Source organism: Agelaius phoeniceus, chromosome 13 (assembly GCF_051311805.1).
Source record: "Agelaius phoeniceus isolate bAgePho1 chromosome 13, bAgePho1.hap1, whole genome shotgun sequence".
Classification (NCBI taxonomy): Eukaryota; Metazoa; Chordata; class Aves; order Passeriformes; family Icteridae; genus Agelaius; species Agelaius phoeniceus.
This window is the reverse complement of record NC_135277.1, coordinates 14,497,226-14,524,477: the sequence shown is the minus strand read 5'-3', so window position 1 is coordinate 14,524,477 and position 27,252 is coordinate 14,497,226. Positions and strand designations below refer to the sequence as shown.

Sequence of the window (27,252 nt, the reverse complement as noted above, 5' to 3'; positions counted from 1 at the left end):
CTTATTTAAATGAAATTTGATCGCAGGCAAATTGATCCCTAAATTTGGCGTCTTAATATCAAAATATTAATTTCAATGTCTGCTAAGAGGGAGGAAACAACTGTTAAAATATATTCAGGTGGCCTTGCCCAACCATTGAGTATTATAAGGGAGTGTCATCTCGTTGTTGTGCTGAATGGAGGAAGTACATATGCACTGAAACTGTATGAGTGTCTGAACAGTTGGCTTTTAGACCCTTCAGTGGGTATGGTGACCTGCATGGAAGCATCCTAAAATATCTGTATTCTGTAAGACTGGAAAATAGTCATAATTGTATATATCTCCTACCATGGCAAGGCTTCATTTTAAAGGGATTGTTGCAGTTTATGCTCATATTTCAAGAAATGGAGCATGACTGAAAAGTCTTTGACCTGTGGAAATCCTACCTGCATGAGGATATTGTTTTACAGCCTATAGAATTTTATTAAAACAAATAAATTTTATTACTGCAAGACTTGTTTGTTTAGAGTTGGCTGTATGTGGCAGATGCAGTTTATCTTACGTGCCTGAAGTTTGTTAAGTCCCTTTGCCAACACAGAGTCCCAGTGTGATGGACATGACCTCTGAACTCTGGAATGTCTGCAGGGGGCTCCTAGACTGCTCCAAGGTCATTCACCTCTGTTATGGACACTAATGAATTTGTACAGCTACTGAGGCTGGACTGGAGCTTGGAATTGCTTTTGTAGGTTTGTTTCCCCCATCTGGTACATTTATAAAGCTTAAATTTCTATTTTCTAGGAGAGCAAGACAGTTACTTTGAAGTTACTGTTTTGCAAATAGTACTTGTACATTGTGACATACATCATGGATGCCTTACTGCTACTGTTTGTGCTGCTGGAGACCAGATACTGGATAGAACCAATTAAATCAGTCCAAAAGGAGGTCATAAACAGCAGTGTTAACTGACTGCATCTTGCTGGCCTGTAAAATGCTTGATTTCTTGTGCAGGGCTTTTTAAAATGTGTGCTTCCAATTGTTATTGCTTAACCTTTCAATTGTTCCAGATACTTAAAGCACTGGATATTTCTTTACTTTTCAGGAGCCATTACAGCAAGCTATGATGTATTTTCTGTGAATCTAATATATTTTAGGAGTTTAAAGTCTTGTGTTTTTGTAGTTATATTAGTGAAAACAGTACTTAAGAAAAGCTTCAGGCTTATTTTGCACTATGAGTCATTGTTAAAAAATGGGTTCATCTTATTTGTTTTCTCCTGCAAGGCAGCTTTGCTGAGTAAAGTATAACTGAAACTTGATCCCTCAGAAAATGTGTTCTGTTTAGTTGTTCTTCTAATGTTAAACTTTCTGGTAACCATTTTATAAAACCACCTAAAAATCTTATCTATCAGGTTTTTGGCCATTTGAACTGTCATGTCTAAATGCCATTCTGAAAGAGAAATAATTATTCTGGTTTTATGAAATAGAAAGCTTTTGGGTTCGTTTTTTGTCAGAACCTTATTATCTTTATCTATCCTGATTGTTAGGAAGGATGAGGAGGACTCATCAGTCTTGGAAAAATCTCATTCCTCATGTATATTTAATCATCTTAATAATCTGAATGAAACCATTGCCACTTCATATACTAGAGGCTTGCAGCTGCCCTTGTCACTAGAAAGTCCTCACTTTCACCATTTCCATTGTGTTCCAGCCCTCAAGTTTTTCTGTGTCTAACATGCTGTAGAAGTTTAAGCTGCAGGACTGAATTCTTAATTACAGCAGTGCACCTCATTGAAATTATATTCCAAATTTAGACTTTGCATACATTGTTCTAAAACTATTTAATATAAAGTTCAACCCTATAACAGGTGAGAGAGGTGTCAGTGCTTAGCAGCATTGGAGAATTGTATTCCTTAGTAACTGGAAAAATGATGAGAAACAGCATAAACACACAAAAGGCTTACAGCTTTTCTTTTACTTATGATTTCTAACAACTTTATTGAATGAATATTCCTCAAAGTGCTCAATTTAGGTTTGAAGATATCTTGGTAGAATTCAGTAACTGGATTGCCAGCTAACTGATTGTTGGGGCTTTCTGTAAAGATAGTTAAATTATTTGTTATGTTGTACATATTTCCTAGAAAGCTGCTGTGCCTTCTTACAGCTCTGCTGAACATTTGTTCTCCATTCTGTTTTTTTCCTTTTTTAAGGGCTTGGGACCAGGCCAAAGAGCACAATTATGCTTACATGGACCTTGATTTTTAAATGCATGCCTAACTAAGCAAGTAAGCAGTCCCATTAAAGTCAATGGGATTAGGTGCATACTTGGAGTTAGGTGCAGGTTTAAGTGCTTTGATGAATTGAAGCTTTACTGACTGACTGAGTCTTGTAACACAAGAAAGCATTTCCAAGCACAGATATACTAATGAAAATGCTTTACTAATGTATCTCACATGGATACAATCAGAAACACATATTTAATAGGGGAAAAAGTTACAGCAGATGAAAAAATAGTTAATGACACAGGACTAGTGCCCGCTGCTGTTGCACTGAAGTAGGAAGTACAGCATGTGCCACATTTTTATGTTTATTTCAGTGGGAAATAATTGCAGCCAACCTAACACAGAGAGTTGTGGTGGCAGTAGTTTATCAAGTCTTGAACAGCATCATTCCAAAATCTGGCAATTACTCACATGGGGCTTTTGGCTCTGTATTTTTACTGGCTTTCTGCAAACTAGCAATTTCCTTGAGTGATCTTACTTCTGAATGTAACATTTTCTCTGGCTTTTTAGTGGTTCCCAAGCAGAAATCTGCATTTGGGTAAACAAAGCAATGCTGTGACTGTTTTCCAGCAAAAAGAGAATTCATACAAACTATAAAGCAAATCTGTTTCTGAACTGGAGCCTTTGAGAGAGATCTCACAGCCTATAGTGACCAGCATGTCCTGTGACAGTAAGATGATGTAATCAGTGGGTTCATTTGCAGTCAAACCTATGCTTTGGATCTTTTCTGCACCAAAGCCTTGCATGCCAGTCAGCCCTCAGCCTTCCCAGCTGTGGGAGCTCACCTTTGTCTGCTGCCTTTGAAATGCTGTCACATGATTGCTCTGATTGTGTGTGGCAGGGAGGCCCTGACTCTGCCTGGGAGGGGAAGGCCAAAAGCCATGGCAGGACAAGGAAAGCTGCTTTATTCCTGCAGCTCCTGGCTGTCTGCTGCTCTCTAGGAATACAGCAGGAGCACTGACAGGGCCACAAGGAGGCTGGGGGCAGGTGAGGAAGGAACCCAGGTTTCTCAAATAACTCCCCAGACAGGGATATAAGAGATGTTTCCATACCCAAATTTTCTCTGTTGCCATGGCACGATAAAAATAAATATTGTTCAGATCTTAACTCCTACGAGCATTTTAAATGGTCAGTTTGTGCTTGTGCACATTCTGTGAAACCAGATGATCTTTTCTTAATCTTTGAAGACTTGGTTTTTCTGGAGACCCTTTCCCCCCTCTAACAAGCCCGTTTAAGTAACTGCACAAGTTTACAAGGAAAATGAAGGAACTTTGCAAAGCCCTAGAAGGTCTTTACTGGCCTCATGAGGGCAGTGGGCTCTAGTTTGAGAACATCTGCTGTACACAGTATCAGGTATTATGTAATTGAATGCTTTTCAGATGCCAAACTGTCAAGTTTTTTATTCCTGCTGTAACATAAAATTGTTACTAACAAATAACAAGCCAAAATTGACTGAATGTTTTGATACTGTTTAATTGCTCTTTGCTGCTGTTTCTGACTGAATTTTTCCTCTAGGAAATAAATATTCCTTTAGGGAATAACTAGGTTGGTGCTAAGGCTTGTGAGAACAAAGATATGTGTTGAAATCACAAGGTTTCTCTTTTTCATATGTGTTTGACTTGGGGACTTGAGAAGTTCAGGGAAATGCATAAATTTAAGTTTTGGGATTTAATAGTGAAACATTAATTCTGTGTATAGCAAAGAATAAATCCTGTTTTACAAATTCTTAGATTGTGCTTCTATGTATTTGTGGAGTGTTAGAGGTGTAAGTAAAAGAGCATAGGCAGATTTTTAATCTCTTCACATACTCCCAGTGGAATACTGACAGAGCTTAATCTAAAACAGTGAATTTTGCAAATATACCTGCAAAAGTCACATCATGTTTCAGTGTTCTGATAGACCCAGTTGTTATTTTCTAGGTACTTTGTGTCATGTACTTGTGCTGCAAAACAAGTAGAGCAGATAAAATTACGTCTGTAGGGGTTTTTTTACTTGTCTGAGGCTAGAGTGTGTAAACCACTCTTCTTCATTTTAAGCTTCCCTTTCCTTGGAGCTTTTTTTTTGCTTTTTAATTACTATTTTGGGTTGTATTTCTGATAATATTTTTAGCACAATATAATTTATCTTGATAGTTTTGGCCCAGTAGCTGAGTAATTTGATATCAGTGTAGCTATTTGGTCTTTATAAATGTCTTCTGTCCTAATATTCTGACTTCTGAGCTTTCGAGTAAATCAGATTTAATAACTGCAGCCTTTTCTCTTGGACTGGCATATTTAAGATTCTTGCTGCATTATTCCTAATGATTTTAATGAAAAAGGGAAGCCTGTGATCAGTCTGTTGAAATGAGCCTGGGTTCAGAACCACTGTTGGGTCTTTTGCCTGTTGCTCATTGCCGGTGTGGTGGAACCCACAGGATGACATGCCTGGCAGCAATGCCATTTTGTAAAAACATTTGGAGGTGCAAAAAGTGGGAGAACTGATAGTACTGAAGTGGTAAACTTCATAGTAACCTTCTGCTCTAAAAACCTCCAGAACTTAATGGATGGTATGAAAGCCAGAAGTCAGTGATGCATGCACATTTATTGAATTATTTTCTTACATTAAGCAGAGTCTTGTACTGTGATTTTGATGCAGTGAGTATGGAGTTTGTTTCCATGTCCCGATCCAGAAGGTGATGTGGTATCTCTGCAGAGAGATTTACTTCAGAAGCTTTCTTTCCTGTGTTTTTTTTTTTTTTCCTTTTTTTGTTTTAGCCTCTTGTAAGATAATAAAGTTGCACCCCTGAGACTGAGGTATGCACATGACATCCAGTCAAAAAAAATTTTCAGCCAAAAGCCTCAGGCGCTCAAATAATCTACTTCCAGCTTGCTTTGAAGTAATCCTTTGCCATGCTTTTTGGCAGGCAGATCCAAGGTTTTTTGGCTCATGCTCCTTGCCATGCAGAAGCTTTGTAACCACATGATGCTGATCCTGAGTGTGCCTGGTACTTTGTCTCAAAAAGGCATGTGGTCCCACTGTTAAATTTTACACCTTTCACCTTGCTCTGCACAGGGAAATTTGGCTTCTGGTGAGTATGAAGGAGGACAGAGGGAGTTGCATCTGCTGCAAAGTACCATGTAGGCATTTTTTTAGAAGTAACTGCATAGAAAAAATTGCAAAATGTACCATCTTTGGCTGTAAGGCAGCAGTGCTCCGTGGAAAACTGTAAGCAGGAATCTTTGGATGTTGCTCTGTGGTGTTTGTGTGAGTGGGCACTGATTTATGAAAATCTTTTGTGGAAGTTTTTACCAGCAAACCTCAGTTTTCACAGTGGACGATTATTTCAGCAGTTGTGCCTAGGGCTGTCATCTAGAGAATATTATGGTTCTGAAAACATTTTAGCATGCCAGCCTTCTACTCAGGAGTAATTAATTTCTATAATAAGGTTTTAGAAGGCTTAGTTAGTAGTTTACAGTTTACTGTGTTCAGATTGGCTTTTTTGGAATCATATGAACCCCCCAGTGACTTGAGTCTCTGGTTAATTCCTTGGCACGGTTGCCAGTGAACCTTGTGTGGAGAAACCTGACTCCTGGCACAGGAGGCTTGTGTATCCCAGGGCTGGTACAGCTGCACAGAGCTCAGCTCAAGCAGTTCAGCAGGACTGACCTACATGGCTGTTTGCAGGGCTGCCTCAGAGCCTCCAGGGGCTGACAGACCCCAGAGGAGGAGGAGGAGATGGGCTCATGTGTGCTCCTCAGTTCTAAGAGTGCTGTTAAGGAAAGATATGCAGAATATATAAGATACCCAAAAATATTTGGGTTTTTTATTGGAAATAAAAACCCAGATATTTTTCAAACTTTTGACCCTATAGCATTTAGTGCATACTTTTTTATGTCGAGGACTCTTGACAGTTTGGGGTTTTTTTTCCTTTGAAGATCTTTTTTAGGGACAAAGAAAGAATAAGAATTCAATTGCATACAAAATGTAAAATGTCATCAGGAGTTCATTTTGAACACAGTTGCAGACTTCCTGCACAAACTCTTTTCTCTTTATCCTATTGAGCATTTGTTTTTCAGTGCTATGCCAGCTGTAATAGCTCTGGGCATAAGATGGGTAAAAACTGGGAGATTTTTGGAGATGTTCCTTTTGGAACAATGGTGGAAGCCACTTGGCAGCACACACCTGACCCAGCAGTTGTTGGTTTAGCTTGTCACAGCTCAGTTATGTTCTGTACTCAGAGCAGATCCCTTGAACACTCCCTGGGGGTCTCTGCCTTGCACAGCAATGTGTGTGCTGGTCAAGACCTTCAGCAACCTGGGAGTTTGGAGTCCTGAAGTCACTGGTGCCTTGCTTAAAAACTGTTCCAAGTACTTACTCATGAATGCTTTGTTGGGATTTTGAAATACTGAGCTGAATTGCTTGCTGGAAAAGTAGTTTACATTTGTAATTCAAATTTTTTTATTTATTCTCAAAATAAAGAGGTGCTTACTTTCCAAAGAGTAGCACTCTCAGAAGCACATCAGAAATCTGATGCTGAATACAGGGAACAGTCATTTTTGAGCAAAGTTTGCTTTGAGAGATGTTTTTACATTTTTGTCGCTTTATGGGGGAGATTTTCTCAAAGCGCTGGGAAAGATGAACACAACAGATGTGCTGACTTGCACTAGGATCTCTGGTTTTCTTGCACTTCAGGTGCTTTTGAAAATTTCCCCAAGGGCAAGGTGGGTTCTTGACTAAATGGATTTAATCAACTTCTCTTTGGATTTGCTAAGAATTAAATATTAATTATTGAAACTTGAATGTGAAATTTAAGATGAAGTTTTGCTTTTGGAAATCTTTTATAGCAGTGCCTGTTCCATGAGGAGATCTTTTAGTGAATTGAAGAAACTCAAATCTCACAGGATGAGCTCCAGTTTTCTACTTGTCCTTGTCTTTGATGTCAGTAGCAATCCCTTGAGGGTTGTGAAGGAAGCATTCTTAGGAGCTCTGTGGGTCAGAAATGCATGTCCTGATTCTGATCACTGCCACTGTCACACCTCTGCTCCTCAAAGAGGAAGGGCATATATATGAAAATTGATGTATGTTTAGGAATGTCTTTTTCTGTAGCCATTGCATCTGTGCAGTCTGTGTCTTACTGTGCAGGGAAAATGTTATTGCCACCCACAGATTCTGTTAGGAAAGGATTAAAAGTTCAGGAAAACAATGGAAAAGCAATATCATCTTTAATTACTTGATAAACTACAGATCAAAGCCTTTCATGATTATAATGTTAATGGAATATCATGGTTACAGTACTTACGTCATTTACAGTCAGAGAAAACCTCTTTCAAAATTGTCAGTAGGGAGAACCTGGCCTTGTTTCTTTCTAGATGACAAAGGTGGTACAGCCTGGTGCACAGTTTTTGTATTTGACATTCTTACTTGTTAAATAACTCATTTAAGGTGTTCAGTTGAGTTTTGCAAGTATGTACTTTTACCCATTAAAGTCATTGGCATAATTTTTCATACTATATTAGAAGCATATTCAATAGACTTTCAGTGACATCTGTCTGAAATGTCTCCTTCCTTTTTTCAGCTATTACAAAGAACATTCTGTTTAACTTTCATTTTGGTTTGTTTGCATAGTGACAGCAGTCTAAAATAATTTCCAGCTTACTTGCATATGTATTCTAAATTTCCCTAGTGTCACCAGCTATTTGATCACAGAATCATGGTAGCTGTCCTTGACAGATGGTTCATGCAGAAGCTTATCTCAAGCTGTGTAATGTGAATTTTAAATCAATCTCTTCAGTTTTCTTGGTTTGTATAGCACATGCTCTCAACAATATACATTATCCTGCACATATAAACTGTCAGCATCAAATGTTTGGAATCTGTATTAACTTTTGTGTAGGATTCAAAATGTGCCTGCCTAAGAGAACTGGAGATCACCAAAACTGTTTTAGTAAAGAAGTTGATAATAATTTTCTAGAGAAGCGATACATAATTTTTTCATGTATTTCTGAAAATCTTTGCAGAACTGTCATTATTGCAATTACCTGCAAATAACTGTTGGGCTAGAAGAAACTCTTGCAGAATAAACAGCCTCCATGAGCTGAAAGAATATTGCACAAAAGTCACGAGGACATTTGCATGGCTCTCTAATAAGAAAACAGACTCAGGAGTAGTGAAGACCTGTGGCACAAAGACTGTGAAAGAAGGAAGCTGTCATTGCGTGTGGGGGATCTGGGCACTTCAAGAACTTTTGCTTCTCATTTCTCTCTTCATTTAGGGATTGATCAGAAGGAATGTTGAATGTAAACCCACTGTAACTTTGGAAGTGATGATTGGAACTGCATCTTCAAATCAAACTATCACAGCCTAGTCGTTTTCTATCTATGTTAGATTTCTCTAAAGTTCTCTTAATTCTCTAAATTCACTAATATCTCCAAAATTGTGAAATTTGGTCTTCATTCAATGCTGGTATTAAAATCCAAACTTGATTTTGAATTGTATTTGTATATGGCTGTCCATGTAGGAACAGACAGCTCATTTCATTTGTGCCTAGCTGTAAGACCCTAACTTTTCAGAGTCCCTGACCATTGCCATAAACACAAGATCCCCATTAGCCTTTTCATATGGTACAATGAAGAGAGGACAGAGGGAGCTTTATATGCTGTATAGCCACAGAATTGCTTCTCTGTACAACTGCAGTTCTTCCTTATTGCAAAGCTAATGTAAGACAAGCCTCATTTAGGGAAACCAATCCCAATTCCTCAAGTCAGAGGTGGAAGAGGCACATTTGTAAAGAGTTATTTGCCTCTGGCTGAAAAAATACTAAAGGTAGCTGCAAAGAAAGATTGGACTTGTCTAATACAGCAGTTCATAACAAGTATTAAAGCCCCTGTGAGGAATAGTTTCATACTGTCTGATTGTCATGTCCGACGTTTTTATTGCACAAGTGCTTAAGGGGCTGTACTTCTGCCAACACACAAATGAATTCTTTCTAATGTTTGCTGGAGGATATATGGTCAATGTCCTGGTAGCTCGTATGCTTTTACTGTGGAGTCTTCATCTTGATTTATGCAGTTCTCTGGCTTAATTTTTAAAATATCAGAATTGTCCACTCAGTTTGCTGTAAGATATTTTGGTTCTAATGGTGAACCTGTGCATTTTATCCCAGTATGTGTTTTCAGGAATGAGTATTTTGTCTCAGTTTGAACTCTTAAATCACTGCAGGCACACAAGGACACAGAATCTTCAGTGTTTGCTAACTTCTCTTATATGAAATACTGATTAGAAAAAAAAAGTGTTACATAAAGATCCTCACTTTCATGTCACATGGTGGCCAGACACAGCAGCTGAAACCCACATTTAGAAATGAAAACATTTTAATATAGTGAGAGTCGATAGACATGCATCAAAGTGAAATGTTATTTTTGTAGTGATCAGCAGGCTTCAGACCTCCCAAGCTAATCATAAACTTTCCAGACCAATACAGCTAATTTGTTCTCCTATTGCCACTGGCCTCCAACTCCCCTTCCAAAGGGAGACATCACCCTTTCTGCTAGCAAGAAAATTAGCAAAAGGCCTTCTAGTTCTGCTTTTTTCTTTAAGCCTGTTATGTGTGTGATACTTTGATTTGTCTATACAGTGCCTATGGGTGTGTCATAGATGTATTCCAGAATAGAACTTGGATGAGCTACCCTCTCCTTCTCTCAGTTCATGTTGCACAGGTTACAGCAACCATATGTTCAGGCCTCAGCTCTTCCTCTAAATCATGCCCTCCTTTCTTCCAGGAAATGTTAACCTGGGAGAATAAAAGGAGGTTTTGTGTATTTGTCCATGCTATCCAGATGTAGAACATTTTGCCCAGCGTTACAAAACAATGAATTTCTACAAAGTTACACCAACCATTTTTACTTGTGTGGAAAAGGCACTTTGAGATGCAGAACAGGTATTCCAGAGGACAGCTTAAGATGATTAAGGTTGCCAGATTGCATCAAGTCAGTCTGCTCAGAGCTGCTTTGAATTGGCAGATGCTGTTCATCAGTGTGTCAGCAGGCTGGAGTTGAACAAGATACAGACCTAGAGGTGCTGGACATTTGCAGTTCTCCAAGACAAAAAAAAGGCAGAATTGGAAATAGCAGCAGCCAAATGAAAGCCAGTCTGAATCTCTGTACAGGTGATGCTTACAGTTTGGCCCCTCTGCTGACAGAATATCAATTCCTGTGATGCTTTGGTAGCTGGATCTGTTTCTGCTTACATGTTAAATGGGGCATCCCTGAGTATGCTTTCCTTTTGAAGCTTAAATAAGCTTTTTATCATCATGATTTTGTTGTTTTCTTCAGCATTCCCATGGCTGATGGGTGAAATGAGCACGTTTTAATTAGTTAAAGAAGAGAGCTTTGTGTGTAGTGTGTGCCTGTAAAACACTGTTGGTTCAAAGAGCAGATGACTGTATAAGTTGGACAGAGGACCTTGATATCAGTTATTAGAAGAAAGCAGAATTCATCACAAATAGAAGTGTAGAATTTTTATTTTCTAAAAATATTTCTGAATATCTGTTCAAACTCAGACTTGAATGCAATTTTAGTTGTAAAAGGAAAAATTATCTACAAAGATGTATTGTAATATGTTTTTAAAGATTTTGATTTTGCTGTGGTTTCTTTTCCAAGTGAAGACAGAACCAGGTACATTTTTAAGATTTCATAGCCTGTTATATGAAATGATAGGGAGCTAATCTAAGAATCTTAGGATGTGTCTGCAAAAGTTACAGAAGAATAGAAAAAGTGAAATCAGTCTATTTCAGAAGTAGTGTATTTATACTGCTGCTGTTGTATTGGATTTAATTGTGTGGAATAGGTGGTTCAGATGCTCAATATATTCCTGGGAATCTCTGTATTCCAATGTCCCCACAAACTAAGCAAGTGTATGTTCAGAGTAAACATTGTGTGATTGATGTGAGTAGTAACAGTGGTGGTAAACTGGGGTGTGCTAAAGCCTGATGGAATTTATGGCAGAATGCAGAATTAGATACAGAATTGTCATGCATTGCATAAAAAGTCGGTTCTACAGCAAATTCATTAGAACTTAATTTCATATTACATTTAAAGTTTGTATTTCTTAAGTATAATCCCTATGCACTTTTCTGAACTTGGAAGTAATTTAAAAAAAACTTCCAGCTCAGAAACCTGTTGCAAATCTGTCATTTATATACACATACTGTACAATGATGACCAAGATGGGTGCAGCATGCAATACATTCAAAGGTTTGACTCTTACAAAAATATTCTCCATAGTCCTACTATAGCCCATGTCAAAACAGAGCTGCCTTAAAATAATTTTTCAAAATTCTCTGTGATCAACTGATCACATCTGATAAACTAGTAACAGTCCTTATTGCAGAGCAACTCTTAGCTGTCTTTTCTCCTTGTGCTTTAGGAATTACATTGATGAGTTTGACTTCAAATTCTTTATTGCTTAAATGCAAGAGATTTTGCTTTCAGCACTTTTTTCAGAATCACACTTCTGAGAATTTTCTTTGTCCCTTCAAGTGTAAGATGCACCATCCTGTAACTGATCAAACTTTCCTGTTGGTTTTCAGTTTGGAAAAGGAATGTTAAATTAAGCATAATGGGGATGTCTTTTGGATTTAAACCCTATATATTCTTCCAATTAAAACACTGTGTTAGAATACTTATAACATGAAGTTGCTTACAGAAGGCATTTGTTAAGGTAGGGGTGTCTGTGTGTTGTTTTTTGTCAGCCATATAATGGACAGTCCTTGCTTCCCACTACTGTGTCCAATTAAAAAAATAGGTTTTTTAGTCTAGAGTTACCCTTTATGGTGCTGCTGTGGAATATTGGCTTGTATATTTCTGTAGGGTTTTGGTTGTTTTCTTTCTAATTTTTATGCAAAATGACAAGGTGATAGCAGCAGACTTTCTCAATTTTAAAATTTGCTGGGGAAGCTGTATTTGATTTCAAACCTAAACCTATCCATCACTTTGTGTTGCCATGTAAGTACAAGTTGTTTTTGTAACATGGCTATTGTGTGAAGGTGAAAACTAAGTCCTGCTGTTGGATTCTCCACGCGGGTCTGTGTTTTGAAAGCCCTGCTTGCCAAAGATGTTCCTGTACTTAAATAAGCCTTATGGGCAGGATAATATTGCAAGAGGAATGTGAAGGAGCATTAATATGGCTGAGTGGGGCCCTATATGTTTTCCTTTGAAATATCTTCCTGCTTGCCAAACCGCCTTGGAAGGGAATAGCATGAAGCCTAGATGGGGAATTATGGATGTGCCCTATATTTTTTCTCCACGATGAAAGGAATAGTCTGTGGCTCCTACACAGATTGAGAGGCAGTGATTGAAAGTGTTGGGGTGGTAGGACAGATGTATTGAAGGGACTAATTGGAAATCTCCTAAAATATCCTCAGAAGATGATAATGCTCTGCCTAATAATACATAGAATAGGTGATCGTGCAGAGGAATTTCTAAAAAAAATTTCTCTTCTTAAATATATTGTTCTTCTAGATATGGATATGAGAATATTTACTAAAACTAAGTTTAGTATCTGACTTTGAATCCTTCACAGTTAAAGTTTTTAAGAGGAAAAGAAAAGGTCAATTTTTTTCCTAGAAAGAAAGGTTACCAACTTGAAGTCCAACATTTAAAACTAAACACTTTTTTAGTGTCTCTAGGTTGCAAAAAAATCTTGATAAGTTATGATATATTACATGTCCTAAGAATGAGATTTTAAAAAGGTTTTTTTAATATAAATGCCTAGTATTCTCTGTAATACTTCATAATAAATATTCTCATTCAAAGAGCAGTGCTTGATTTAATTCTTTGTCTATTTTGGCTTTGGAAAAGTAGTCATTAGGGTTCCATGGCAGATTGAATTTGTTTAATGCCATTTACCACCACATTTTAGCCTGGATACTGAAGTATTGTCTTGATCCACTTGCACATAATATGTTTAGGAATTTGAAACGTTACATATTTTGTATGAATTAGACTTCTGGTCTAGCATATTGTGCAGAATTTTGCACTGTAAATTTTAACTCTGAAAACTTTCATAAGAGAGAAGAATATCAGCTCTTTTCAGTAAATATAAAATAAAAATCTGTGTCATATTAGAAAAATGAATGAAATGGTTACTGAGATTGAAAGAGAAGCAAACAGTTTCCAATCAACCACACCTTTTCTGATTAAATATAAATTAACTAAGGCACTATAAAACAGCTCCTTACTTTACAAGCTTCAGAGAAAAAAAAATCATAGACACAGGAGGCGGCTGCCCAGTCAGGGCCCCAGGCCCTTGACCACCAATGCCAGCCCTTTGCCCTGGCAAACCAAAGTCACCACCCCAGGATCCTGGTGTCCCTTTGCAGGAGGCACTTGGCACTGTCAAAGCAGCCTGAGTGAGCAGTGCTGGCACCTTGGGTCTGGGCCACATCCTGCGGTGTTGTTCAGATGGTTGAGGGTAAGGACAGATGCTGAAAACCTTATCATTGCACTTGATTTGGTGTTTTCTTGGGGTGGGATACAATGACCATTCTTAATTATAAACTTGCTTCTAAAACAAGTAATGACAAATATGCAAATTAAATAGACAAATATATGCCACTGTGGAAATGGTGGCTGGATCTGTTTGATTATTTTTCACTGGGGGAATCTATGTAGGTGAGTGTGCCTTCATTCTCCATGCAGCTTTCCAACATTATGGGAAAATCCAAAAAACTACAAGTGGATAAAAAAGTAAAAATGAGGCAAATATATATTTAAATTTTCTTTTCAGTATTCTTATTTTTGTCATTGGTTTGGATGATTGCTCAAATCCCTTGACAGTGTATCTAAACCAGCAGTTTTAAGTAGTTTGCAAAATACATGTTAAAAAGGCAAATCAAATATAAACCAGCTATCCAATGGACTGGCAGGACTCTAACACTGGTACCCCAGGCAAGTAAGTTCCTGGTGAGTACTATGGCATTGGACATGAGCTAGCACATGGATTTGTACCTGAAAATAAGTGATGTATTAATTGAGAAGTAGCTCATTGTGAGGAAATCTCCCCTGAAACGTTGTTGGAAAATTATGTTTGAGACATGCTCCACACAAGTATGAAATTATTGTATTGAAGAGATTTGGAACTGTGTAGGAAATCTTCCAAAGAAAATCTTCCTTTCACAATGAAGGAATTTTCTGTGGGTTTTATTCACTTGATTCTTGTTGGAATTCTGATTGTTTTCCAGCCATGTGATGGTGTTGGCTGCACAGATGTGCTTTTACAACCAGATTTCTTAAGCAGTCTGGTTTTATGTCTCTCCATGGGCCTTTAAGATTAGAACTGGTATTATTGCTAGCTTTAACCCACGTAGACAGTCTGAGTATGGGGATAAAGTAATCAGCACCATTTGTGTCTTTCAAAATGCACATAGAGAATGTTTCCTCACTTCCTTTGTTCTAGGTGACCTTTTAAGAAGTCATTTTTTTTCTTTGTGTTCCTACTAGAATTATTTCTAGATTTATTTACACCTTGTTACCAGGAAACAGTATTTCCAGATTTTGTGCCATTGTGTAGAGATTTTACACTGTAAAACTGAAGTCTTTAATATGTGTATATATATATACTGGTTTTAATATACCAAGGGTTAAGAGTTATATATAACTGCTGACAAAAAAAAATGGCATGCTGAGTGACTTGAGAAAAGTTTTCAGAGTACCCAACAATTTCATGCAGTCATTTTGAGCTTGACTCTCCTCCTTATATAGTAGAGAAGTGAATTTGCCTGAATTTAGACAAGTTGTTTGTCCCAGGAGAAAATTTGACAGTACTGAACTTGTTTCAGTTGGTGGATTCAGGAAGGGAAATTTCAAGTTAAATTACACTGGATGTGCTCTGGGTACTCAGAGCCCCATCAGCTATTTATTCAAGTATTTATCAGTTTTGTGAGTTGCTAATCCAGTAGTAAATGAAATATTTGAGACACAAGGATGCATAATTATTTTAAGATGCTTCTTATCTAGTTTAAGCTGCACATGAATTTCCAGAATTCATACACATGCCATTTAGCTCAAGATTTAACATAATCTGTAGCTATATGGTTCCAATTTCCTGTGTAGCAGAAATCAGCCATGCAGAATTGGTCATTTTCAGAAATGTGTATTTGAAAGACACCTAGAAAAATGGAATGAAGTCTGCTCTAGCTGTGTGCCTCCCAAGCTTTTAATCATGTGGGAGCACTGTCCAGATAGCCAGAAGACTCCACATACACTGAAAGTTCACTTGGTTCTAATGGGCAGCATGTGTTTAATAGGATTACTTTGAAAGCAAGCACATTTATAAGATAAACTGTCAAAAAAATCTACTGTATAAACTACCAGATTCCCCAGAATTTTATCTAGGCAATAAAGATGCAGAGTTTCTATTTCTTTAGAAAGAGTTGTTCATTTTTATACATTATAGATCTGCAGAGAAAGAGAAGCCTTGTTCTAGCACTGCAGCTATGCTTCTAATTTGTACCTAATTTGCAGCAGCAGTGTAACTGATCTGCTGGTGCTCTGTGGTTTTGACCTGGCCTGGACCCCCAGCGATGAAAAATGAGCCTTTAGTCACTAACAGGGTAGATTTTGACCCAGGCTGGTGTTAACTCTTTTAATTTGCAATGCATAAGAGGTTCCAGTATGCTGAGACCTGACAGTCCTGTTGGTAGAGATGGTGAACTGGGAAGATGGAATCAAACAGAATATGGAGAGATTTTTGGGGAGGAATAACTGCATCTTTGACTCAGGAGTTTAGTACTTAGATGGGAAAAGTAGAGATGTGCTTGCTGCCCAAAGGGTAGGCTACAGTACTATGAGATTAGTTCTCTCTGCTCACTTCAGGTAACTTGGGATGTGTAGTGAAATTACTTTGGAAACCTTCCTCCTCTTTCTTCCTGTATTTGGATTCTGGGTGAGTGTGCATCCAGTGCATTTTGACCTACGTTGCAGTTAAATCCCAAGTTTTCAGTCAAACATGTACATTTTTTTGGTAACAAAACAGCTATTTTTCCTTTTTTTTCCTGTCAGAAGTGGGTGGAACCTTGGTATTCCTATAAACTATAAAAAATACAATGGATCATGATACAAGTCTTTCAAGATTCTTTCTATTCATCCTTTGGATGTTAATCTGTGATTTAGTACCTCTGTGACATCAGAGAACAGAGGTGCCTGTGCTGTAGGATTGTCCTTGGCTCTGGTTCTCCAGCTGTATGACTCCTGCTGGGATGTTGACTTTCTTTTGTTCCATGGAATGCTGCTCTAGTCCTGTCTCCTAATTAGTCTGTGTGATAAGTGCAGTACTGACTCCTTAGGAGGTTACCTCTGTTTCAAGACTGTTTATCTGCTGCCAGATACAATCTCCTACCTTCTTCCTTTTGCTTGGTAGATTTCTGCTACTGCTGGCCCTCCATACACATGGTTAGAAAAGTGAATTTTGGCCCATCACAGATGTTCAGGGCTCTGAATAGAACAGCTCTGACCAGCCTCAGCCTGGTGCACACACAGGCTACCTCATTAGCCACACTGAAATTCAGCCCTGGGCCTCCAGTCCCAGTTGGAGCTGCTTTGGAGGCTCAGGGCCCTGGCCAGGACCCTGCCAGTCTGCCCCTGCTCCAAGGACTGGCTGCTTGGCTTGGCCCTGGGCCTGCCCTGGCACTACAGACTTGTCTGACCCTGGATCTGCCCCTCTGGATCTGCCCCCCTGGATCTGCCCCCTCTGGATCTGCCCCTTCTGGATCTGCCCTTCTCTGCCTTACGGTGGCAGTGGCACAGAGTCCTGGCAGGGAAAGCACCTGCCTTGCTGCCCTTGTTGGAGCTTGACACCTGGCTCCCCATCCCTTTAGGGAGCCCCTGTCACTCTGTCACTGCTCCCTGACAGTTTTTGAAGGTGGCTGATACTGTTTTATTGCTTTAGTAAAGTACTAAGCATGAAAAATATCAGCCAGCTTTTGCAGAGCTTTGTCTTTGTCTTTAGCTGGCAGGAGGTGGTTGCTAATTTCTTGCAAAAGTAGATTTGACCATAATTTTTTACACAGTTCCTATCTGCATATTGGCCTAGCATGTGCTGCTCCTGGGAAGGACTCACACTGATCTTCAAAGTTCTGTTTTCTTCCATCTCAAAGAATATCATTAGTGCTTTGAGATTTTTACCAATGTAGGAAATAACTGGTCAGGGAATGTATATGCAAGAAAACATGTTCTACCAGGGCTTCTTCCTCTGAAAACATTTCAGGAATGTTTCCTAGCAAAACTGAAAATTACTATCACATTCACAATCCTACCTGGTTACTTTTCTCTTTTCTCTTAAGTTGGACAGTACTTAACCAACTAAAGTATTAGGCAGGACACAAAGTGACTGTATGGAATAATTGATTACAAACTCTTTAAAAAAGAGCTTTTTTGCACAGCAACCCTTTGTCTTTTCCATAACTGTACAGTGGGATCAAAAAATTATTAGACATACAGATTGAGAAGTAAATCCCTAGCTTCATTATGTAAGGTAGCAGCAGGAGACATGCTGCTCCATGCAGTGGAGTATTCTGGTAACAAACAATATTTCAGTTTTAGGGACATAGCAATCCCCTTAAATGCTTCTTTGTACAAGAAATTGTGTGTCAGCTGCTTTCCTAACAAAAGAATTGAACAAAATGGTGCAAATAAAAGCTGTGAGTTACTTGGGAAAGTGGTAGTATTTCACATAGTAAATGGAGTTAAAACCAAGCAGGAATGCTGAGGTGCAGTGGAATATGTGTGAGGCTCTGGGATTTGTTTCCTCCAAGGTGCAGTCAGAGCTCACCCTTTGTGTTCCTCCCCAGGCTGTGTGCGTTTGGTTCTGTGCAATGGCTTCTATAAAAGTCCAAGTACTCCTTGGTCCTTCTTGTAGCTATTGTGATTTCCTGTGCTGAAATCCAGATTCATTGTGATCACAGCTCTTCCAAAACAACTGCAATAACAAGAACTGCTTTAGCTGTACGAGGCAGATGATAGGAGAGAATCTCTTGCCCTTTTTCATCAGATCCCTGTCTGCCAGTGACATGCAGAAAGCAGGGGAGGTGATGTATTTGCCTTCATGGGGGTAAAGAAATCCCTCAGTGCTTCAGCTGCAGTATTTCCTGAAGCCAAGAAGGTAGGGTAGGGAAAGGCCTTTTTCTGTCTCCATCCATCTCAAATACACTGGTTTTTTTCTAAGGAAAATGCATTCTTTCTGCAGTCAAAATCACCTGTCTGCTCAGACACACATAATGTGGCAAGAGACTTCTTTAATTCAAGTGTTTAATTTAACACCAACATTATTTTAAAAATAAAATTAAAAGAAAATAACCTCATAGAGGGAATTTTGAGTAAAATGTTATGGCCAGTGTCTTTCAGTAGTTCAGGCTAAAGCACAGTGGTAATTTATTTTAACCTTAATACATCTGAATAATTAATTCAGAAAGGAATGCTTCTTGGAAAAAATGAAATGAGGTAATGATTGGAAATGCCTATCTGACAGCTATAAATATGGCAGCCATCTTTACACATGACTTCATCAACATAAAAATTTTCTCCTTTCCTTCTTTTTTTAAAGTAACCTGTAGATCACCAGTTGGAAAAAATGACCAATTAAAATAAAACCAAAGCACACTAGATTTTCCACTTGATAATGTAATTTGTACTGAATTTCTTGTATATTCAGCCTTTTTCCTCCTCTGTTAAATTTTTACATGGAACACTGAAATAAAAACCTAACACCTTTTCTTAAATAGCAGTAGAATATGCAGTGTCTACTGCTTTTCCTGTTAGTGATTCCTGGAAGATGGTGTCTGTCCAAAGCAAATGAATGCTATTTTAAATACTTGTTTTAAGAAACAGTTAAAGGACCTGTTGATTATGCTGTAGCAGTAAATTTGTTTTGGCCTTCATCTTACTTTTAAATAGTTCTTTGCTTTAGGTGTTTCAACTAAGTTGATTCAGTGGCATTGATGTTGCACCTGCAGTGACAAAACACGAATTAGAGTAATTATTTTCACGGTATGCAAAATGCACAGAAATTGTCAATGTCTTGTTCTAAAGTAACTCAGCCTGAAATATGTAGTCATCCTCCGTGTTATCTTGCTTTAAGAATTTGAGAGTTAAACTCTACAAACATTGAGGCTGTAGGAAGTAGAAAGGAAGTCTTTAAAAAGTTTGTTTTGACTCATGTTTTGTCTATTATTACTTTTACATTAGAAATTTGGTCAACTTTCTAAACTAATTTAGCAGAAAGCAGTAGCTGTGATACTTTTGATAAGTTTAACAAACTTGTCCTCTTTGAAATTCAGGTGCAATTGCCTCAGGAGGAAGGTAGTAAGCAAACTTCATAAACTAATTGATATTTACAAACCCTTTGAGACTGACAGCTAATTTTTTCACAGATGAATGTCAGTATTTTCTTAATAAGAACTGTACTATCCAAAGGTCCTTTTTCCTTTTTTTGTTTTGTGTATTTTATTTCCAAGAATAAGAGATAGAAACGTTCTCCCAAAATATTGTGATGGCTTTTTCTGGTTTTGGTTTTTGTTTTTCTTTGTTTTAAACTATAATGTTGGAGTTTCTATCTCAATTATATACTTAAAATAGTTATGCTGTTATTTTTGCTATGTTTCTAAGTAAAAGCAAAGGCGTTTTTATGTTGAAATTACTGACATTTCTTCCATTTAACTGCTGTAAGGTATTTTGGTTTCTCTATCTGCTGTTGCCAACTTCATATCTGAAATAGCTGATCAGTCATAAACTGATTTTTCCTATTGCCCCAGTATTTTTTAACTCCAGTGCAGTGATTGTTGAGGTTTGCAGAGAAGTTCTGCTCGAGGTTGCAGCAGTGCAAGTTGGGCACAGTGTTAAGTTTCAAGTTGCTCTGTGCTGCAGAGAAAGGCTGTGCCTATGAACCAGCACAGTTCCATCCAGTTCACTGGGAGAAAGCTTGGAGGCACAGGACCAGGTATGAACAGATCTCTTGTCTTAACATGGAGAACAGAGCACCAGCTTCTGAAATTCAGGGAATTCTGCCTGGATTTTCATAGAGGAAAAATTAAATGCATATGGAAAGAATTAGTTACATGACTTATTAAATGGGAATGTAGCACAGCTTTCTGTGCTCAGAAACTCATCCTAGTAATATTCAGTTAGACTTCAGTAAGATTGTTCATTATTTGCAGAAAATACACTGCTCTGCGGAATGATCAGCAGAGGGGAGACTAAAATCACAGGTACTCTTCATTTCCTTACATTTGCTTTTCTGCCTGCCTCTAAAGAAGATTGGCAATACTGTGTCTGTTCTATATATTTATTCAGAAAAACTAGTTCACTTTGTGAAGAACAGCAAAACAAGACAGAGTTTAATTTTATGGAAGCAGTAGTCAATCTGCATAAAGGAGTTTTCATCACTGGAGCTTCTGTTACACACTGCAGTCTGAAATGGTGTGTTCTTTTAAAACTTTTTCAAGCACTAAATCTTATTTTCAGAGTATCATAGTTGCAGCTCTTCTGTTGGAAGTGTTTTGAACTCCAGTTTAGTTGGCAGTTTGCTCACTATCCTTTTTCCTTTTGTGGTACATCTAGATATTTCAAAAAAATATGGAAGGACAGATTGGCTTCCTGACAGGGTTTTGATGGAAAATTTCCTTAAGTTTATTTGGCTTTACATTTTTAGTCTGAACACTTTGCCATAGGCAACCAATGTACAAAGTACCTGTAATGGCAGCTCTGCATTTAGCTGTCAGCACCACAGTATAATCTGCAAACCTTCAGCTTGCCTTAAAAGGGGAGAAAATACTTCTTTACTGTAGGTCTTGAAGGGAGCTGCTGTATTTGTGAGAACATAGTAATAGAGAGTTCTCAGTGATTTTTGTCAGAAAGTACCATTAAGGTTACAGAGTCAAGTTTTCAGAAGCTGCAGATTTGGGCTGTCAGTCACCATTCTTAAGAGTCCCCAGCCTGTGATCATTCAGATCATTTTTGAGAACCACTCTTGAGGTCCATCCTGAAACTCTCATTCTGACTCCTTAAGTGTTCTGCAGCTTGTCCTGCTCCCCCAAGGGGAGTCACCTCAAGAGGGTTCCTGTGACACTGAGACCCCCAGTCCTGGCCAGCATTACAGGGCCTCCCTCCTCCCTGTGTGCCCTCACCGTGCACGATGCTCACAGGGACTGCAGGGGTGCTGCCAGGAGCACAGCACTGCAAGCCTGGGGATCAGAAGGGCAAGGAGAGGTGAAAGAAACATTGATACACAGCACTGCACTGCTGAGTGCCAAAAGGGGAAGAAGAGGTTAAAGGTGGGCTGCTGATTTGGGAGGCAAAAATGGGCAGGCTTTTCTGGAGGTGCTGAACAAACACAGCATTGCAAGACAGGTTAGGCAGGAGAAGGTGGGATCTTGATGGGCTATAGTCTGTAAAAGGAAAGAACTGGGAGGGAAAATGTACAGTGACAATGATGTCTAATTAATAGAGGTCAGATTTTGCCGTGCTGGAGAACCAGATATCCAAATGCAAATAGAACAGAAGCTGGACTTTCAGCAGCAGTGTGAATGCTAATTTTCTCTACAGCTTTGGGAGTTTGACTGTATTTAATTGCAGTTCTGAGGAAGACTATTTTATCTTTCACCTATCATAGGAGAGGAAAAGGCAGGTTGGTAAAGCTAGTTTAAAAATAGCCTGAGGAATCTGACATACTCAGCTGTGTATACAAAGCTCACCAAATTACAAAAAGAAATATAATACTTAGTAATGGTGTTCTTCTCAATTTCACCAACATTTTTACTTCCTGCCTCCTAAAATGTTGAGATATTTTCAAGTACCTGTATTGTGAGTTCATGTGGTTTACTGTCTGACATACGAGACCAGGTTATTCTTGGGTCGTATTTTGAGATATCCCCTGGAACCATATGGATAAGAACTATGTATTTACATGAAAGATGAGAATATAGTGTGGTTTTTTGACTTCAGGAGTTGGAACTTTAAGAAAGACTTGCACTTTTGCCTGCTTAGTCAAAGCAGGTTATTTGATGGGTTGGATCATTATAAATCAAAATTTCTTTTCTTCAGCTGTAATATACAAATAAAAGAGAGACAACATCCATATCCTACTCAGGATTGTTCTAAAGGAAGGAGTCCATTTCAGGAAGCAGTTGGGACAGCAGTTGGGGTACCTGGGTTTCCCTGGGCTGTTGCCCTGGGGCCAGGGATGAGAGGCAGCAGGTTCTGGCTGATGAGGCAGGATCAGGCCCTTCGGGCTGCAGGACTGTGCTGGTGTAGGGCTGACTGTAAAACCGTAGGTTGCTTCCTGGTCAGGTTTTAAGCTGTGCTCTATGTATTATAAACTTGTTAATAAAAGGAGGTGCTGTACCTTTAAGTAGCACATGCCGTCTAACCATCAACAGGCATCTCCTGCAGCAGCTTTAGCCTGTTTCTCCAATCATGCCTGCCTAAGTCAATAACGCTTTGCCAAAGCTCCTCGTGCATTAAAGGTTACCGTTTAGCTTGTTCCATGAATCACAGCAGATGCAGAACTTGGCAGTGACCATTTCTGTCCCTCCCCTTCTTCGCTTCGCACTGACTGCAGCCCCCCAGCTCAGTGCTGGCCGAGCCCCCTCCCCCAGCAGGGAGAAGTCATTACATGAAGAGATCAACTTACCAGTTGTCTTCAGAGCAGTGGCTGAGAGCAAAGCTCCTGGTCGGACCGTGAGTGCGAGAGAAAGGGGGAGAGGGAGCCGGACTCGTACCTCCAGGAGCTCAGGGCTGTGATCCTGAGACACAAGTGCATCTGCTAGCTGTTAGTACTTGGCACAGGGTTTGCTCCTCCAGGGTAGCTCTAACTTTGGGTAATAATGTTTGTCAGCTACCTGATACTAACGTTGCTCTGCTTTCAAACAGCAATGTTAGCAAGACCTGGGGGTGAGGTAAGCAAAGTACAATGTCTTGTCAAAAATCGTCTTGTCACAGTTGCGTTTCCTTCGGATCTGTTAAGATGGACTGTGAATGATTTTTATGCTGTTAGACATTTTAGAATTGTGTTGTTTGTGTTGTGTAAAAAGCTTTTGCTTTGGTTTAGTTTTGGGGGTTTGTTTTGTTCGGGGGATTTTTGTTTGCTTTTTTGCTTTGTTTTATTTTTTTGTTTTTTTTTCTTTGCAAAAGCCAAAAAGGTACTAGAGGAGAATAGTTTGAAACTCAACTTCTCTGGATTTGATATACAATACGCTTTCTATGAGAAATGACTAATTTGTGAATTTTTCTATACTAACATACAGAGAAATATGATACTCTGCAGCAGTAGATGGTATTGTTTTGTTCATATTTTCTGCAAAAATGTATGCTAGTGAAAAAGTTTTTGCACAGGATACATTTTGGGGATGTGAGCATGTAAAACCTCCAGGCTTCATTACTTTAATAACATTCTTTCTGTGCAAATATATGTAATGTTTAGTCTGGGGCAGGGGAGAAAGAACTTGATTTTTAAAAAACTCTGTATTGTATAATCAAAGAAGGACTTTATGTGTTCCTAATATTCCTAATTCCTAAATCTTCAACAGTGGAATAGAACAGCTCTTTATATGCTTTAAAAAGTTGCTGCTTGATTTATGAAGAGCCATTTTCCAGATTTTTGTCCTCATCAGAGCAGTTTGTCATCAAGTACTTATTTCATACCAAAGCAGAAATTTTCAGCTACTCTTTTGCCATTTAGGAAATAACTTAGCAGGCATGGTACTATTTGATATAAAATATTCCATCTAATGAAATTACTTGCAGAAAACACATTTGATACTCATTCTCCCTCGCTCTACCTGAAATGGGACGTGTAGCTGTGCATTTTAAACAAATCATTGGATAATTTTGTTCCATAAGTATGCATTCCTTAAGTAAATCTTCTGAAAACAGTGATTCTGCTTTAAAGCTTTATTGGTGCTGTCATAACTTAATAGGAGCCTAATGAAGTCCAGATCAATTACTTTCCCTGGTAAAGGTGGAAGTGAACTGGAAAAAACACCTTGTCCAGCACTGTGTGGTTGACACTCTCTGTAGCTCACGTGCCTAGAAATAAACTTTATTTTGCTTTCAGGGTGTTTTAGTAAGAGAATCTGTAACAGCTTTGTTTCAAGAAAATGTCTCTTAGTGAAATCTTGTGCTGCCTTTGATCTAGTTAAAGCAGGGAAAGGTTTTCAGCAGTGTCTCAACAAATTTAAATGGTTTGATGATCAGAGCAACTGGAAGCTGATCATTGCCCTCTAGTTGTCACAGAAGTTTTTAACTTCCTGGCTGATTGTTATAGAGCACAGAAAATGATAGATGGACTCACCTTGTTCAGACTGAGGGACCTTAAAATCTGTGGTGGCTCGTATGGAAAATATTTCTGTCACCACTGCATGCACATGTGGTCTTCAGAGATCCATATAAAGAGCAAATCTAGAGCAGAGCAGTGCTGCCTGCCAATTATCCTCGTTAGCAAGTAAAATAAAAGCAATGCTGTGCTCTTACCTGGAAATTAATTTCTGCTGTAAAAGTGCAATGTGGAATGTTTTAGCACTGTGATCCATATGCCAAGTACTTTAAACTGGACTGTTTTTCTTAGTTTTTCAGCTAATACAGCAGAATATAAAAAATTGGCCTGTTACTTTATCAGTGAATTTTAGGTTATAGATTTTAGCATAAGTAGTGAGAAATTTTCTCCTTTATTATGTTCATATGCCTAATTTTTGAAATTTCATAATAAAAATATACTGTGTCTACTGTTATTAATATAATATTTATTTGTCCTGTATTGTAAGAGACCACCCGATAATCTTGTGCATTTCCCTGCTCCAGCTGCAGAACCTTAGCTACATAAATATTATTTCTCTAGGAAATTACTCAGTAAAGATTTTTCCTGTGGTTGACAGTGAATTGAAGACAGAGAAAATAAGTGAGAAGCCATTTTTTAAAGGAACCTGAATTGTCGTTTTGTGTTCCTTTGAACTGTTTTGTATATATCTCTGAATATTTTAATTGATTTATAAGCATGTATTTTTAAAAGTTCTGCTCATAAAAATGTCAGGTTTTGATAGATTATGAAGTCAATGGGAAGTTGCTTTTCTTGCCAGCTTGTTTTGCCTGTATTTTAATGCTGCAGAACTTTATCTGTTCAAGAAAGAGAAAATAATAAACATTCAAGTAGTATGTTTTTTTCCCATATAATTCTTAAGGCACCCCTAACACTTGTTCTAATGTATGTATGATTATGTTCTGCTTTTCATTTGTTGTTGATTTAAGGCATGAGTTGGCATAAAGTCAGTGAAACTACATTGCATCACTTTTCCATCCAGGAAGGAAATAAGGTTATATAGATTTGCAACTTGCACCACATTTATATGGCCAAGCCCAGAGCTTGTGTGTGTGTGCAAATGAACACACTGAACTCCTTGCAAAACAATGCTTAATCAAACTTTCCTCCTTCTCACTTCTGTCATCTGGTGATTTGGAATCAGCTCCAGCAGGAAAATCATTGGTGTGACTGGATACCTTGGGCTTGAGAAATCTTTGCGCAAGCAGGGAGTTTTCCTGAGGAATAGCCCATCCCTGTATTTTCAGGTGTTCCTAAGTCTGTCATTATTCTTCACTCAAAAGCAGGTAACCTTTTAAACTCTGTTTTCTTAGAGTACTTGTCAGATATTTGCATTTGAGAATTTCACATGCCTTGGGATTTTAGTTGATTCAACTGAATTTTCCCATTTTAGTAGTTTCTTTAATCCCATACAGATTGACCATAAATCAATACTGTTAGCCCCATCTGCCTCAGTACAGGTGTCAGTGAAGCTGTGCAAATGTTCCAAAGTCACCAGCCTGGCCTTCTCAGCAATAAAGCAAAACCAAATTGTACCGTTCTGAGTTTGGTTTAAATTGTTTTCTATTAGTTTTTAAAAAAACATTGGTCTAGCTGACAAAATATGTGGACAATGGGAAGGAAGCCTCACATATAACTTCTGTGTTGATTTGATCTGTATTTTAATGTGATAAGTAATCATAATCTGACTAATCATCAAAATACATAATATATGACTTAACAAAGAACTTTCAGCATGTTTAAGTGAACAGGAGCAGGTTTGAAGATACCTAATTATTTTCAGTCCTTGAGTAGTAGTAGTTCAGATAACAGCATGTTTTGCCACATTAATCAGGCTGTTTATAGAAGCAAAAGGTTTGCTTAAATAGTAGATACTGTTCAGCTTCAGAGTATTGAGTACTAGATGCTGTTCAGCTTTCTTCATAAAGTAGTGCAGCATGAAGTGTAGAAGATACTAAACAGTGTCCTTAAGAGTTGTTTTAATATATTTTTATTATAAATAAATTTCACAGATGTGAAATGCTTCCCTTTGGAATTCGGGCATAAAGAGGGTGAAAAAGTCACACTCCACCCTCTGAAATGAGTAAAGGGAGCCTGAGCAACTCTGAGTGAGATTCTTGGTGTGCTGCAGACACTGCTGGTTCTCATCTGTGCCTTGTGGGCCAACAAATGGAGCAGTTGTTCCACACAGTGTCCCACCTTGCAAGACCAGGAATAAACAGACAGGAGTGCAGGGGGAGCTGATTGCCATTTCTCCTGTTCATTTGCACCTCCACACTGCTTGGCCTCTCTGCAGTGTGTGTAGCTCGTCCACAGGAACCACAGAGGCAAAGCAAACTTAGCAGCATTTTAAAAGATCATTCACTGAACAGGGTCAGGTGTCACAATCCCCACTGCACAAATGCAACCCATTGCAAGAAATAACTCAGTGTTCATCCCAGTGAACAACTCAGTGTCCAACTCGGTGTTGGTAGTTATTTCCGTGTGGTACTTTGATATGAATGGAGCTCTCCCTTGTTGATCTTGCTCATGCAAGAAGGAAGAATACAAAAAAAACCCCCAAAAATCAAACCACAAAGGACCCCAAACACCTTGAGGTCATGGTCCTTTTGACACTCTGGGCTGACTGTTCTCTTGTCAAGGAGGAGCTCTCTTTCCT

The 27,252-nt window shown here is 38.5% G+C and overlaps 1 protein-coding gene across 2 annotated transcripts in view; it reads left to right on the top strand.

Moving 5' to 3' along the window:
* Positions 1-27,252, top strand: part of THSD4 (thrombospondin type 1 domain containing 4) — a 238,819-nt gene that overhangs the window by 122,427 nt on the left and 89,140 nt on the right. Inside the window, exon 1 of one of the 2 annotated variants that reach the window (XM_077185428.1) lies at positions 23,033-23,178. The exons of the other annotated variant lie outside the window; for it this stretch is intronic. Coding sequence (XP_077041543.1) covers positions 23,107-23,178 — 72 coding nt within the window. The 5' untranslated portion in view covers positions 23,033-23,106. Of the gene's footprint in view, positions 1-23,032; positions 23,179-27,252 lie in introns of those variants that run through there. 2 annotated transcript variants of the gene reach the window in all.